Below are 15,341 nucleotides of genomic sequence, written 5' to 3' on the forward strand. Positions count from 1 at the left end.
ACCTGTCTCGTCCCCGCGCTTTGTTTTTTGTGATTTACTGCTACATTGCCGATCCTGCCTGTTTCCTGACCACGATTCCTGCCTGCCATTTGGATCTGATCTCTGCCACTCACCTGCCTGATTCCTGACCCTGTTCTCCCTGACTCCCGACTTTGGATTTGCCCCCGGATTGCTTCTCTGTGTTTCGAACCCTGCCTGTCCCTGGATTTACGAACTGCCTGTCCCTTTCAAATAATCGCCTGGAACCGGAACATCCTGCGGTCCGCGTTTGTGTCCCGATCACCGGCGCTAACACTTTATTATGTTTTGGTAATTAAAGCCAGAGAGCTCTTCCAAAGAGCGGTGTCAGGGGACTATACCACAGATCCTAACAGCACTCCGAGTTCATTTGTCCTGCTAATGATAGTTTCTTTCTTTTGTCTTGCAGAAGTAAGAGTCCATGTTTTCAGGAGCCGGATCTGAGAAGCCATCTGACATCTGTACCTTTTCTCATGAGCCTGTCCCAATATGAATTTTGGAATAAAAAATGACCTTTTCCTGAAGACATTTATGCTGACAATATGATATATAATGATATGATATGATATGATATATAATAATGTAATGTACAGTGAGAATGCACTTGAAAGTTTATAAGTTTATTAAAGTTTAAAGTTATTAAAGTTTATCTGCTTGTTGTTTCTGTGTTAAATAAAGTAATGAGGTGAAATTGTTATTTAGACATATTCCAGTATAAACATACAAAACAAAAAAAGCCCTATAATTATGCATTGCTTTTTTTTTCCTTTCTCGTTATGCAATAACTGACAATAATAATAACTCTGATGCTGTGTATCTGTATCTACTTGGAGGGTTTGGATATTACGTGTGGTAGTGTGCCAGTGTAGCATAGTGGTAAGGAGAAGGGCTCATGAAAGGTTCACTTCTCTGCTAGGGCACTGCTGCTGCACCCTTGGAAATGGTAATTAACCCAGAAATTCCTCAGTAACTATCTGGCTATATAAATTGATAACATTTACAAAATTAAAGGTCACTCTGCTTCTGATAAGTGTAGGGTTGGTGCAACCGTCTGTAGAAATCTCCTCTCATAAGGAACTGATGCTGAGAATTGCGAGAGTTAATTATACAGCTACACTATATGGACAAAAGTATTCAGACGCCTGACCATTACACCAACAGGGACTGTAATGACATTGTATTCATATGCATACACTTTAATATGGAGTTGGTCCCCCTTTTGCAGCTATAACAGCTTCCACTCTTCTTGGAAGACTTTCCACAAGATTTTGGAGTCTTTCTGTGGGAATTTGTGCCCATTCATTCTGTAGAGCATTTATGACGTCAGGCACTGATGTTGGACAAGAAGGCCTGGCTCGCAATCTCTGTTTCAGTTCATCCCAAAGGTGCTCAATAGGGTTGAGGTCAGGGCTCTGTGCGGGCCAGTCAAGTTCTTCCACACCCAACTCATCAAACCATGTCTTTATAGTCCTTGCTTTGTGCACTGGGGCACAGTCATGTTGGAATAGAAAAGGGCCTTCCCCAAACTGTTGCCACAAAGTTGGAAGCATAGCATTGTCCAAAATGTCTTGGTATGCTGAAGCATTAAGATTGCCCTTCACTGGAGATAAAGGGCATAGCCCAAACCCTGAAAAACAGCCCCATACCATTATCCCTCCTCCACCACACTTCACAGTTGGCACAATGCAGTCAGGCAGGTAAAGTTCTCCTGGCATCCGCCAAACCCAGACTCGCCCATCTGACTGCCAAACAGAGAAGCGTGTCACTCCACAGAACACGTTTCCACTGCTCCACAGTCCAGTGTCAGTGTGCTTTACACCACTCCATCCGACGCTTGGCATTGGACTTGGTGATGTGAGGCTTGCATGCAGCTGCTTGGCCATGGAAACCCCTTCCATGAAGCTCCCACCGCACAGTTTTTGTGCTTACATTAATGCCAGTGGAAGCTCAGAACTCTTCAGCTATGGAATCAGCGGAGCATCGGCGACTTTTACATTAGCAGTCGTTGACCCCGCTCTGTGACTTTACATATTCCTCTGCTTCGTGGCTGAGTTGCTGTTGTTCCTAAACGCTTCCACTTTCTTATAATATCACTTACAGTTGACCGTGGAATATCCAGCAGGGATGAAATTTCACGAACCGTCTTATTGCAAAGGTGGCATCCTATCACAGTACCACGCTTGAAGTCACTGAGCTCTTCAGAACAACCCATTTTGTATCACAAATGTTTGCAAATGGAGACTGCATTGCTAGGTGCTTGATTTTATGCACCTGTGGCGACGGGTCTGACTGAAACACCTGAATTCAATAATTAACAGGTGTGGCCAAATACTTTTTTCCATATAGTGTATGTTAATGTGTATTCAATGTGGATTCAAAACAATGATGAGATTATTCCCTTCTCCAGAAAAGGGTGATTTCAAAGCAACCCCCCAATACGCTTGTATGCAGCTAATCACTGCTGTCCTCACCAGACGACCCACAATGCACCACAGGAGACTGAATGTTGTTTAAATAAAATGAATTGCTATTCAGCCCTAAACAGGGATGACACACTAGCAGAGTATCTGTCAGAGATACGAAGCAGGGACAGATCCTGACCGAGTACAGGCTCAGTGACGGCACCATAGCTGTGTGGTCACCGTGAGACAGGTGAGGAAGAAACAGCACTTTCTCCTACACTGTAATACCTGGCAAACAATTAGAAACATATACTTGGGAATCATCTGTGCAGTAACTGTATAAATGTAAATGTGTTTCTGTATGTGAGTGTGTGTTTTTTTTTTTGGTTATCATGTTGTATCCATATTTATGTGAAAATTGCTTTGGCATTACTCCCCATCTGTGTGGCTATGCAAATAAAGCTTGTTTGAATTGAATTGTTGTCTTCCGAATATATTATTGTTAAAGAAAAAAGCCAAGCTGTTTATATTATTATTATTGTCCTTTTTCCAAGCTTTTCTCCCTCTCTCATATATATACACACACATATGGAGAAAGAGAAAGGGGGAGAAGCTTGGAAAAGGACAATAATAATACGAACAGCATTGGCTTTTTTCCTTAGCAATAATACATTGTTAGCCAGCTAACACTGAAAATTAACCTGGCGTCCAACAACTCCCTGCTTTGTGATTGGGTAGGTATAACATTGACTATTGGGCCTGGGATGAGCAAACTGAAGCTCCAGAAAATTCAGTGATGTGGCCAAAAATACACAGACTTGTGCATTTACATACACACACAAATCTTCAAGTGCAGGCCATAGTCTTTTATACTTTATTAAACTAATTTTCCACCAAAAATATATGAAGCACAGTCAAAATATGATATTCTGATTTTAAAAAATAAAAAATGCAATCAATTTTATTCTTTTTAATCCCAAATTGAAGTAACAAAGAACTCCATCACATAAATCATCACCTATTTTAGTCTGCAGACGGTGTAAATGTGTCCTGGCAGGTCTGTTTAGAGAACAGATCCCGTCAGTAACATATGAGCGTCGCTGCAGCGGTTTCTCAGACCCTCCTGCCTATTTGCATTCGCACTGTTCATCTACATCAGACATGCGTCTGTAAGCAAATCATTTTGCAGCGTAGCTATCTGAGAGGGCTCGTGTTTGTAAACATTTTATTCATTATGCATATGTACAGGTGTCTATGTGGGTTGTTTGGCCTTGTCTTTTCAGCACATGAGGAGAGGGAGGGTTAGGGAGAACAGCGTGTGTATTATGACCTGGAGCAGAGCCAGAAACCTCCAGGGCAAATGCACACACATGCACGCATGCGCATACTGTAGATGGGACTGTGAGATCTACATCTACCCAATTCTACTATTACTAAAAAAAGCCACATTTACACAGTTTCTCCAACTCTTTCTAAAGCCCAGACATTCTCAGAATTAAGAATGGGAGCTGAACTGGTTCAAATATCAAACTGTACTCAGCTCTTAAGATTTTCTAGATACAAGTATTTGTTTTAAACCTGTGGCCCTCCCCGGTTATCATCACTAAAGCCCCTTTCACACATGCGCTGAAACCCGGAATGTATCCGGCCCTTAGCCGGAGGAGCTGCATGTGTGAACGCAAATGTCTGAATAAGTCGTACCGGACATGTGACGGACTTCGCTCTGCCAGCTCCCTAGCAAAAAGTCCGCCTCATGTCGGAGTGAGCCCATGTGTGAATAGAGCAGGCAACGTTCCAGAGAATCCACCGCGAGCGAGTGGGTTCTCCACCGCCATGCGACTGGCTGTGTAACCGGAAGAATACAAACATCTGCTTCCTACTCTTTTCTGTGTGCCTGTACATAGCTTTCCACTGTTTCGTTGACATTGCGGATGTCCAAATACATGCTATTTTGAGTCCAATGATCATTAAAGAGATAGTTAGCTATAGTTACACTGCCAAAACCTGTCTCTTACGATGATTAATAACGTTGGTTAGTAGTTTATTATCTGGTTAGTAGCTAGCTAAGCTGTAGCTAAGTAATAGTGGTAGGTATAGTGAGATAGGTGAACTGGTGACCTAACATTACATAGCGAACAACAAAAACTTACCTTATTGTTATAATAAATGTATAATTAATAATAAATTATGTGTACCAGTAGCACCATTTGGATGGCTATCCAAATGTGATATTTTTATAGGCTACCCAAAAGTATAATAGCTATGTTTGCCTTCTCCTCCTCCGTGCCACATTATGTACCCGTACCACCGAAAGGTAAGACATTGAAAAGAAAAAAACTGAAAATACTTTAGGTGTAGTATGTTACATTGTCGCTTTCAAGCGACAATGTAACATATTACAAATGTAATTATTAATGGTCGCATACTGGGTACATAGCCTACTCGTGTAACACGCAGTACACAGTATGCAGTAGGCGGTTTCGAATACAGCCACTGCGACTTCTGCCGCCCCTCGCCTAAACCAAACCGGAGTATTTCCAGTAGGTGAGAACGCATCTGTCACGGACTAGATTGGAGAAATTCTAGCTAATTTTAGCTTTGAGGAAACAGCGATTTAACTCTAAAAATGTAGCAAATGCTAACTGAAATCTATAAGAAACTTAATAAGGCAAATGAAAATATAACGAACCATAGCACGTGCGCTACATACCATAACAAATAAGTTACATGTGAAAGGGTTAAAATGAAATTTGCCGTTCAGCACATCTGCGTTTGCCACGCCTTTCAGTAATTCAGCCAGGTAATTATCTGTGCTGGAATTAAGAAAGGAAGTTGCGGTCAAACTTGATAATATGATTAATTTGCCTTAAAACATTAACACGTTAAAGTTTCGCGATTAATTGCGAATGAGCGTTAACGTGTTAACGTTGATATATATATATATATATATATATATATATATATATATATATAACAAAGTATGGTCCAATATATCAAACTCTGTGTGTTAATAAAACAATGTTTCCTGTTGTTTGTGTATAAAATCAGTACACACACAGTTTACATGTAATCTGGCATGACAAAGTCTCCAGAGTCCAGTTCTGTGCTGATATATGCAGAACACCATCAACATATTTTCACTGACATCCCAGATAGACAACATGTTGATGTTCATCCATTTTTATTGCTTGCCACACCAGGGACTTAGGGTTAGGGTTAGGTAAGGTCTTCAACAAATGCTCTTATCCAAAGTGACTTACATAGGTAATGTCCTCTGTTTGAATGGATAATTTTTACATGTTATCCATTTATACAGCTGGTTATTTACTGAGGCAACTTTGCGTTAAGTACCTTGCCCAAGCGTTCAGCAGCAGTGCCCCAGCAGGGAATCAAACCAGCAACCTTCCAGTTACAAGTCCTACTCCTTACCACTATGCTACATTGCAATAATAAACAGTAAACAATAGATGGATTTTTAATGTACAATCATAAAATTAGAACTTTCTATGTTGCTGAGTCCTGAAACACATCCTTCATTTGCCTTTAAAAACAATGGGTAGGCCTAATGCAGCCCAAATATGCATATGCATGATACGAAATGATGATGTCATTGCATTTCTTTTACAGGTATGTCAGCTGAACTTGGATAACGGATAATAGAACCCTTGCAGGTGCATTATGGGTAATGTAGTTTTGTACATCCACTAACCCTGTCCTCACTCACTTTCCACACTCTCATTCTGCATCCAGCTACACATACAGACAGTCCCTGTGTACTGCACATATCGTATTCAAAATGACCTGAACAAGACAAGTGGCCCATTAAGTCAAACCTGAATAAAACATTGTAGATCATTACTGTCTCTGAACCAGCACAGTACGAGTAGGATGAGTCCATTCATATTTACGCGACAACATACGCGACGCAGCTCCTTATCCAGGCCACAGTGCTCCCTCGCCTGGACTACTGCAACGTTGTCCTCGCAGGCCTCCCAGCCTGCACCACCCAGCCTCTGCAGCTCATCCAGAACGCAGCTGCCCGACTAATCTTCAACCTCCCCAAATTCTCCCATGTTACTCCCCTGCTTAAATCCCTCCACTGGCTTCCTGTTGCTGCCAGGATCAAATTCAAGACCTTGACCCTCGCCTTCTCTGCAATCAACAGGACAGCCCCTACCTATCTCCAAGTCCTCATCCAGCCCTACACACTAGCCCTACCCCTACGCTCAGCAGCAACTGGACGCCTCGCTCCTTGCATGGTCAAGGCAGGAGGTACTCATTCTGCAAGGCAACGGTGTTTCATCTACATCGCTCCCCAGTGGTGGAACGAACTCCCTGTCCTGCTACGGACAGCTCCATCACCCCATTCTTCAGACGGGGTCTGAAGACGCACCTCTTCAGACTCTACCTGGACTGACCCAGCACACAAGTGCTGCCCCCCCCCAATCAGTGCTGTTGTAAATTGCTGTGTGCTTTTTGAAATGGTTCTTGTTGCCGCCTTTACTCTGACACTCATTGCGCTGTTTGAACTTTGAAGGTGTATCGTATTAGTTGCCCTGTATGCTGTAATTGTAAAAATCAGATAATACTGTGTCCTCAAACAGACCTTGCTCTCAGCAGAGAACTACTGTGTCATTATGGTACTGTACACATCCTATCCCCGTACTGTCACTATACTTACTGTACGCACTTTTGTACATCGCTTTGGATAAAAGCGTCTGCTAAACAAATAAATGTAAATGTAAATATACTGTGCACACAACACTCTGGGAAACATCTTTTGTGTCAACAATTTGACATTGCTAGATGCAATCCTATTTAGATTAAAACACAACATTTTTAAAATGTCTTAAGCAGAAAAATCAAGTATCCAACACCTGTCATTACTGGAACAGAATTGTAAAGAGTTTTTCTTTCACTTAATTATAATTAATTAAGTTTAGGTCATGTATGAGTGGAGTAAGCTGATGATTCTCCAGGGCCTTTTGTTAATTGACAGTAGCACAGGGTGAGTCAGTTGTTGGTCGGTCTTTGGGTAAGCTGACAGTTGAGTAGATATCAGAGTTAGGAGGGTCTCTGTGGAAGCTCACAGTGGAGTATTCAGTGGAGTCTTTAGTGAGGGTGATGGCTGACTGATCCTCAGAGTCTGGGCTTTTGGAGAAGTTGATGGTGGCGTAGTTTAGGGAGTCAGAAGAGTCTTTGGGTGAGCTGGCTGTGCAGTAGATGGTGTTGATTGCAGTGTCTGCATGTGGTTGCTGGTTTGAATCCTTAATTTCCTCATACTCAGCCTGAGCCTGGTGAATTTGACAGAGGACATGAGAAAATGAGGTAGATGCAATGGAGATCATAGTAAATATATACTGTACTTTATTATTTAACATGTGCAATTTCTCATTCCACATTTAAAATGCTCCTCCGGGTTTTGATCACCACAGTGCAAAACAGATCAGGATAAACGAGTTGCACTTCTTGGCAGATACAAAATAAATAAATAAATAAATACAGTATAAGTCTAACTGTAACTATAGATATGTCTCCGGTCTAAACTTCTGCACTTCAGCAAAATTGATGTATTTCAGAAAAGACAAAGTTCAAGTGTTACGGGTATGCCACATGACATCAGGTAGAGGGTGCACGGAAGTAGGGGTTATGGGTCATGTGACATCAGGGTCACGGGTGCACGAAGGTGTGCACCTTAGGTAATTTAAACGTCTATGGCGGCAAGCACAGTCGTCGGGGAATTTGAGTGAGTACCAGCGTGGCATATTGTGCGAATATAGTTGTTTTCTCACTTTATCACAGAGTTTATGTGCAACTGTGTGTATAAAGTCCATAAGACGGTGGTGCAATTTTGTCATGTTTATTTTCTAGTTTTGTTTTGTTGTTTTGGGTAGGACAGTGGAGCCGGTCCAACAGTATATTGCAGACTGGCCGGTCCCCACCGTTTTATTTCATTCTTTTTATTTCATTCCGACCTCCAGAACTCAGCTTTTCGTTACTCCACATTACCTTCTTCTCAAACCACTCTCTCTGAAATTCCTGTGCACTGCTATCTCTTCATCTACCCTTCCTCGGACCCGTATAAATACTATTCAGCCAGTTAAAACTACGAAGCACTCGCCGCTGCGTCGTCTGCCCGGCTGGATCAAACACTAAAGAGTGAGGAGCCGGGTTGTTGTACTTTTATGTGCGGAGTATTTATCCTGCTAACTGCCCTGTGACTGCCTGTAGTCACCTTTGGCAGGAGTCTGGCCGTAACATCAGCAATACCTCTCCACTGTCGAACCCCAGTGCAGGACGAACACTGAAAATTATTGTATTATGATCGTAAACCTTAAAGCAGCACGCAGAGAACTCTGAAAGGTAAAACAGGCCCTAACCCTAAACCCATCTGGGTCCTGCTGTTCCCTTTTTATATTTACTACAGAGAATATGAGGAACGCCCTGCTTTTACCCCCCCCCCCCCCCCCCCCACACACACACACACACTCACCCCTCCAGTGTTTCCTGTGTGCATCCTTTTGGAGGAGGAGATGGCTGCTGAGGAGAATAAAACACTTTACGTCAGCCACAGCATTGAAACATTTACAGATAATGATCAGACAGATGCTTCATCCATATCCACATTAGACCATGAGACATCAGACGGTACCTTGTCTGTAGCCTGTAGGGATCCTATGACTATCACTTAAAAACAAGAAGCACAGTAGCTGGAAATGTGCTTGTGCTCTTGTACTACAAAGGTAACTCCACTTCCAGAGGGGAAGTTCTACGGCACATAATGTGCGAGAGACTCTCATTTCAGATTTGCCTGTGTTTCATTCTAATTTTGTGTGTGTGTGTATGCGTGTGTGGTGTGTGCGTGTGTGTGTGTGTGTGTGTGTGTGTGTGTGTTTGTGAGAGAGACTCTCACCTGTTACATTCTTGGATTTCTTTTTCTGTCTGAGGAATATAAGCAGGAACAGCCCAAACACCAACACAGTGACACTCAGGCCCACAGTGATGTACCCCACAGTGGATAAGCTGTTATCAAGACTGGATGCTGAAACAAGGCCAGAGTGTAAAGTGTCTGTCAGTGACGACACACAGATGTTTCATACAGCAATTGCAGTGTCAGTGATGGGGGCTGTTCCTGCCTCTGTCTAGATTACCCATCATCATACATCAGCTGATATATTTACTGAGATGTGCAGAACTGTTACAGAAAATGGTAGAGCTCAAACAGGATTGCGTCATGAGAGTCCAGCTGCAGAACGATCAGTTTCTCTGCTGTTTCCTCAGTCAACAGACCTGCTTCTGACAGGAAGCCAGAGTCCGTTGTCATGGTGGCCGTGCTCACTGTAATGTTCAGCTCCACTGCTACTGAAATGAAACAGCCAAATATATCAGCTGACATCAGAGTGCAGGGGAACTGCAGGTACCACGACTCTGATAAGAAATTTACATTCAACACACATAAGTAACAGTGGATGGCCTGAAACTGAACAATGATTTAGAGTTCAGAGTGCAGGTTACAGGAATGCTGTCTCTGAAAGAGATGTTGTTTATGGTTTAAGACAGAGGAGAGATGTGATCAAGCAGGAGTTGGGAAGGGGAAACCAACTTTTTTGTGCAGTTGTTCAATTATTGTTCAGTTGGTGGCTTATTCAATTCATTGTGTTTATATCTTCAGCTGAAGAAGGAAGAAGCATTTTCACCATCATTTGCCACTATAGTGAACCTTCCATTTCTGAGATGACTGCATTTCCCCTGCATGGTGCCGAGTCCAACCTACTGCAGACATTTTTAGAGCTGCACTCTCACAAAGTATCAGCATACTTCACAAATTAATGGGAAAGATGTCACCGTGCTATAATGGTGACAGAGAGAAGGTATGTGTGTGTGTGTGTGTGTGTGTGTGTGTGTGTGTGTGTGTCTGTGTGTATGCATGCATATATTGTTACTACTGTGAAAGCACATTCTACTGTCTTACAAAAAGACTTATTTGAAATGAGGCTTGAATTAAGCTTGAAACAATAAAAACATAAAACCACTAGGGCCACAGACCACAAGGTGACTTCAGTGCTGACAGAGAGAGTGATTTTACAGATGAAATTGTTCAGGAGAAATACAGAGAACCTGTTACCGGTCATTAGAGCTGCACTGGTCTGGACTTCAGGAGGTGCTGTAGTGCTGTCTGAGTGAGGAAGAGGAGCTGCAGTGCTGTCAGAGTGAGGAAGAGGAGCTGAGGGATGAAGATCAATATGATCAATCTGATGAGAATTTCAGGTCTTAACTTGAAAAGAGGAAGTAATTCAGATCTGACAGCTGCAGAACAGTCCCCGTGAGAGCAAACTGTGCTCAATATGTTCCTGTATCCGAAAGCGGAACAAGCTCTAGAGCGTGGACCCACAGTGAAGAAATTAGCCAGAAGGAAGTGATAAATAACCAGAGAAAACCACATCTGTGGCACAGGAGAGAGAGGAGAGAGAGGAAGTGAGACGGTGTAGTACTGGGGGGGAGGAGTGAAACACGTGCCAAGCTACTGAGCGAGACACACATTACATTACATTACATTATTGCCATTTAGCAGATGCTCTTCACCGTTTTTACAATGGTATCCATTTATACAGCTGAGTATTTACTGAGGCAATTCTGGTTTAAATACCTTACCCAAGGGTACAGCAGCAGTGCCCCAGAAGGGAATCGAACCGGCAACATTTGGTTACGAATCCTGCTCCTTACCGCTATGCTACACTGTCATCCATACAGATCACATTTATTCATGATACGTAGTGTTTAGTATATGGTTAGCTATGGGGTAGACAAAATAATGGAAACACTGCATGAAAAGTGACTCATTTTGAAGTAAGTGAAAATGCAACTTGCACCCAAAGCATTGTTTCATACTACTCCCAGTACTATTTAACACTATGTTTCTGCTGTAAATGACATTGAAATAACCACCTTAATAGGTGAGTTTTTTAAAGTAAAATGTGGGATCTAACACCCAAGTGTGTTAGTGACAGAAATGGCAATTTTTTTCCACATGTCAAATGTCATGACATCGCACTTGTTAGCTCTACCAACCGGTACTTTGTCTGGCCAACAATGAAACAACAATGAAACTCCTTATGGTTTTTTGCTTGTATTGTACACTACCTCACTTGTAAGTCGCTTTGGATAATAGCATCTGCCAAATGAATATATGTAAATGTAAAATGTAATTGACAGCATACACCTAACAAGGAAAAACTGCTTCAGGAAAGAGGAACTTTCCTGAGCAAGTTGAACCTCACCAACAAGGCATTTAAATGTATATCTATTTATATCTGCTGAAAGTGACAAAACAACGGCCTCAAAAATTACCACTGAAATGAATCTACACCTCTGTGACCGAGTCTCGACAAAAACTGTGTATTGTGAGCTTCACAAAGCTGATATTACAAATGGTGTAATATCCCACCAAAAATTATTCTGAAGCAGGTCTGAAGGGTGACTGGCTCTTTATGAGTTCACAAATATTCATATATTACATTACATTATTATGATTTAGCAGATGTTCTTATCCAGAGGGACTTACAGAGGTAATGCCTCTTTCCAAATGGATCATTTTTAAACATTTGTACCACTGGGTATTTACAGAGGCAACTCCAGGTTAAATATGTTTCCCAAGGGTGCAACAGCAGCCTTTGTCCTTACCACTATGCTACACTGCCACTCGTTATATTGTTTGGTGTTTCCATTATTCTGCATTATCTGCCTTCTGTAGTGTTCAGTCTCCTTTCTTGTTAACTTGTTTATGTTGTAAACCAAGCAAAGAAAGCAAAATGAACTCAGTTGCAGTGAGATGGGGGTGAGTGGGCAGAGAGGGGAGCGTAGAGAGGAAGAGAGAGACAGATGGAAAGAGAGGGTGTAAGGACAGAAAACAGCCACGCAAAGAGAAGCAGGAGTGTCTTCATTACTGTTGCTGTATGCTAGCTTTATTTCATATCATCGTGGATCATCGGTAGTGCTATTTGTAGTTACACATTTTGCATACATGGCTGCTTTGGTTTGGCCTGCCAGTAAAGCACCACTGAGCTGAGGCAGAACTGAGAGGAGGGGGGGGTCGTGCAGATACCTGTGGAGTAAGCCCCGCCCTCGGTGGCTCCAGGTGGGGGTGTGGGTGTGGCTGCTGGGGTCTGAGTAGGCAGCGGAGCTGTGTGTGAAACAGAGAGAAGGAGTCTGTCCTTCACTCACTTACATCATTTACATCAGTTACAGCAGACAAAAGTTCCTTGAGGATCGATAGAAAAAAACGAGGCAAAACTGTACAACATCTGTTCAACATTCTGCCAATGCCAACCTGTCTAAATGACAAGTCTAGAATGGCAAGTATACAACCATATATCAGTCAAAATAAGATACTGTTCCTGTTTAACTGTATATCTACTCAATGCACTCAGCAGAGACAAGAGCTCTGATCTGTGGAACAAACATTTCCTAACAGTTCTGTTCAATTACATTATTTTATTCCATGCACTCAGCCAAGGAAGCAGGAAGTAAAACTAAGCTTAGCTGGTGCAGACATCTGAAAACATGACCGCATCTATATCAACATCTACATCTGTGTCAGTGCCTTTTTCAGTTCAGCAGTTCACCTGCTGATGAGTACAGAAAAAATTAACCACTCCATAAACATCATTAAACTGCACGTGTCCAAATTTGCTTTAAGTGAATCCCACCTTGGCATCATAAGAGTGAACAAAATCAAACAACATGATCCTCCTCAGGTCTATATGCACAATATCAGTCTAAGCTCTACAGTGCAGGGCGACATGCCTCTGCAAAATGCTTTCAGCATACAGAAAGTTACAGAAAAAATATATCCAAAAACGACATTCTCTGTAAATCAGTAAAAACAAAGAACAGGTCTGTTATGGAAATGTTTCATTTTTATGAAAAAAAAGCCTTTGCTTAACCATTTGCTGAAACTACAGTACCTCACGCAAACTGAAAGCAAAGCAACTCTGCTCAGTGTTTCCTGAATCGTTTGTGAGTCCTGTGCTATTTCACTTTACTGAAGAGAATGTGGACCTGGCATTACGTAGCTCCAGGCTTTCCTGCTTAAACCATTGTTAGGTCAGATTGTGATGTACCACAGTGAGTGGTTAAATTGAGCCCACTTGAAACGCATGTGCAGCACATTGCTTGTGTGTAAATGATGCAGTATGTAGAACGGAGTGTAGGGTGTAATACGTGGGGTTATTCAAGCAGAAGAACAGGAATTAGAGTCTTACCTTCCTCTACTCTCAGCAGTACCTCAGCATAGGTATCCAAGAAAAGTTTAATATCAATCCCACACCAGTATTTCCCATCATCCTCTTGTGTCAGTTTGCTGATGTTAACAGTGAAGAATCTCCCTCCAATGTTGTCTTTCAGAGAGAATCTCCCATCTGGCACCGAACTGTTCTTTTCCCCAGTTTTGATTAGATCTTTACAATTCAAACTGCTGTCACCTTTGCAGAAGTATTTCCTGTTGTCTTTATGACCCTGTGAATAATTACACCTGATGCTGACTGCTCCTCCGACATATCCAGTCACTGTGATGGAGCTCACACAACACAGAGCTGTCAATCAAACAAGGATAACAATATTAACCATCCCTAGACATTTTAAAACATTTCACGTGATACATAAAATATCACTGATTACACATCACAGGGACAGTGACTCATAACACTTTTTGAATAACTTCAAAGTTTCACTACGGTTGAGATACGTTTAGCCTTTTGTCTTGTGTTCAGTAAAACAATGAACTGTGTGCGTCCAAACTCACCTGTTAGACAGAAGGTGACAATAAGGAGGTTCCTCATGCTGAGCTCTGGCTCCCAGTTACTCCCAGTTATCCCTAGTGCCTCCAGTCCTTTCCCTTAAAGAGTATCTCTCCTTATCTTTCTCTCTCTCTGTCTCAGTTTGTTCTCTCCTCCTCTGTTCAGTTCAGTTTTTACATCAGTCTGCAGTTCAGAGTGTCAGCAGCTGTGTGTGGAGAGACATGGCCCCGCCCTCTTCCTCTTCCTCCTCCCCCCTCTCCCAGCTTCCTCCCTCCTCTCTATCTCTGCTCTCCCTCACTCACATACACACTGCGCCCCCTGCTGGATTCCCTGGGTCACTGCTTCACTGAGTGCAGTGCTGTGCTGACACTGTATTGCCCAGAGGGAATGTCAGTGAAGCAGTGGCCTTTTTCTGTGTGTCTGTCTCTCTGTGAGTCTGTTTTTGTCTCTCTGTATGCTTTCTGTCTCCAGAAAGCTTGAAATCACTTTTTTTTATATATTTTGGTGTTTTTTTCAAAGGCGTTGCTGTTTCAATGTCATGTAGTAATTATTCATATTTGTCCCGCAATATTTATCTAAATTTGTCTAAATCTAAATGTCTCTGGAACTTTATTTTTTTAATGCACACTGGGTCAGCGCATGGGTGTTGGTTCGAATCCTTGATTTTCTCATATTCTTAGTAAGCCTGGAGGTAAAAACAGAAGTCATTATAAGATCTGACCCATCATCGCACCTGATAAAAGTTTCAAAACAACATTTTTATGAATGAAAAGTTAATGAAAATAACAGGAAATAAAGTTAAAACAAATAAATAAAAGCTGTAATAGTAGGCGACTTTAATGTCCATATGGATAATGAACATGACCCATTCAGAACAGCATTTTTGTCCATCATCGAATCCATTGGACTCTATCAAGCTGTGGACAAACCCACACATTACCGCAACCATACTCTTGATTTGGTCCTCACATATGGAGCAGACATTAACCAGGTGGAAATCATGCCACACAATCCTGTGTTATCCGACCACTATCTCATCTCTTTCAATTTACCACTAACGTGCTTCACATACTCGGAGCCTAGATTTTCTTCCAGGCGCACGTTTTGCTCTCTTACAGCAAATGCC

General features: G+C 42.1%; 1 protein-coding gene across 1 annotated transcript; it reads right to left on the bottom strand.

Moving 5' to 3' along the window:
• Positions 1-7,408: 7,408 nt before the first annotated feature.
• LOC118783418 (CMRF35-like molecule 8) lies at positions 7,409-14,257 on the bottom strand. Its single transcript, XM_036537290.1, has 8 exons — positions 14,221-14,257; positions 13,682-13,984; positions 12,523-12,600; positions 10,546-10,644; positions 9,711-9,782; positions 9,334-9,462; positions 8,914-8,960; positions 7,409-7,714 (listed from the first exon to the last, which is right to left on the bottom strand). Exons 1-8 carry the CDS (start codon positions 14,255-14,257, stop codon positions 7,409-7,411), a joined length of 1,071 nt encoding a protein of 356 aa, XP_036393183.1.
• Positions 14,258-15,341: the final 1,084 nt, after the last annotated feature.

This window comes from Megalops cyprinoides, chromosome 1 (genome assembly GCF_013368585.1).
Source record: "Megalops cyprinoides isolate fMegCyp1 chromosome 1, fMegCyp1.pri, whole genome shotgun sequence".
Classification (NCBI taxonomy): Eukaryota; Metazoa; Chordata; class Actinopteri; order Elopiformes; family Megalopidae; genus Megalops; species Megalops cyprinoides.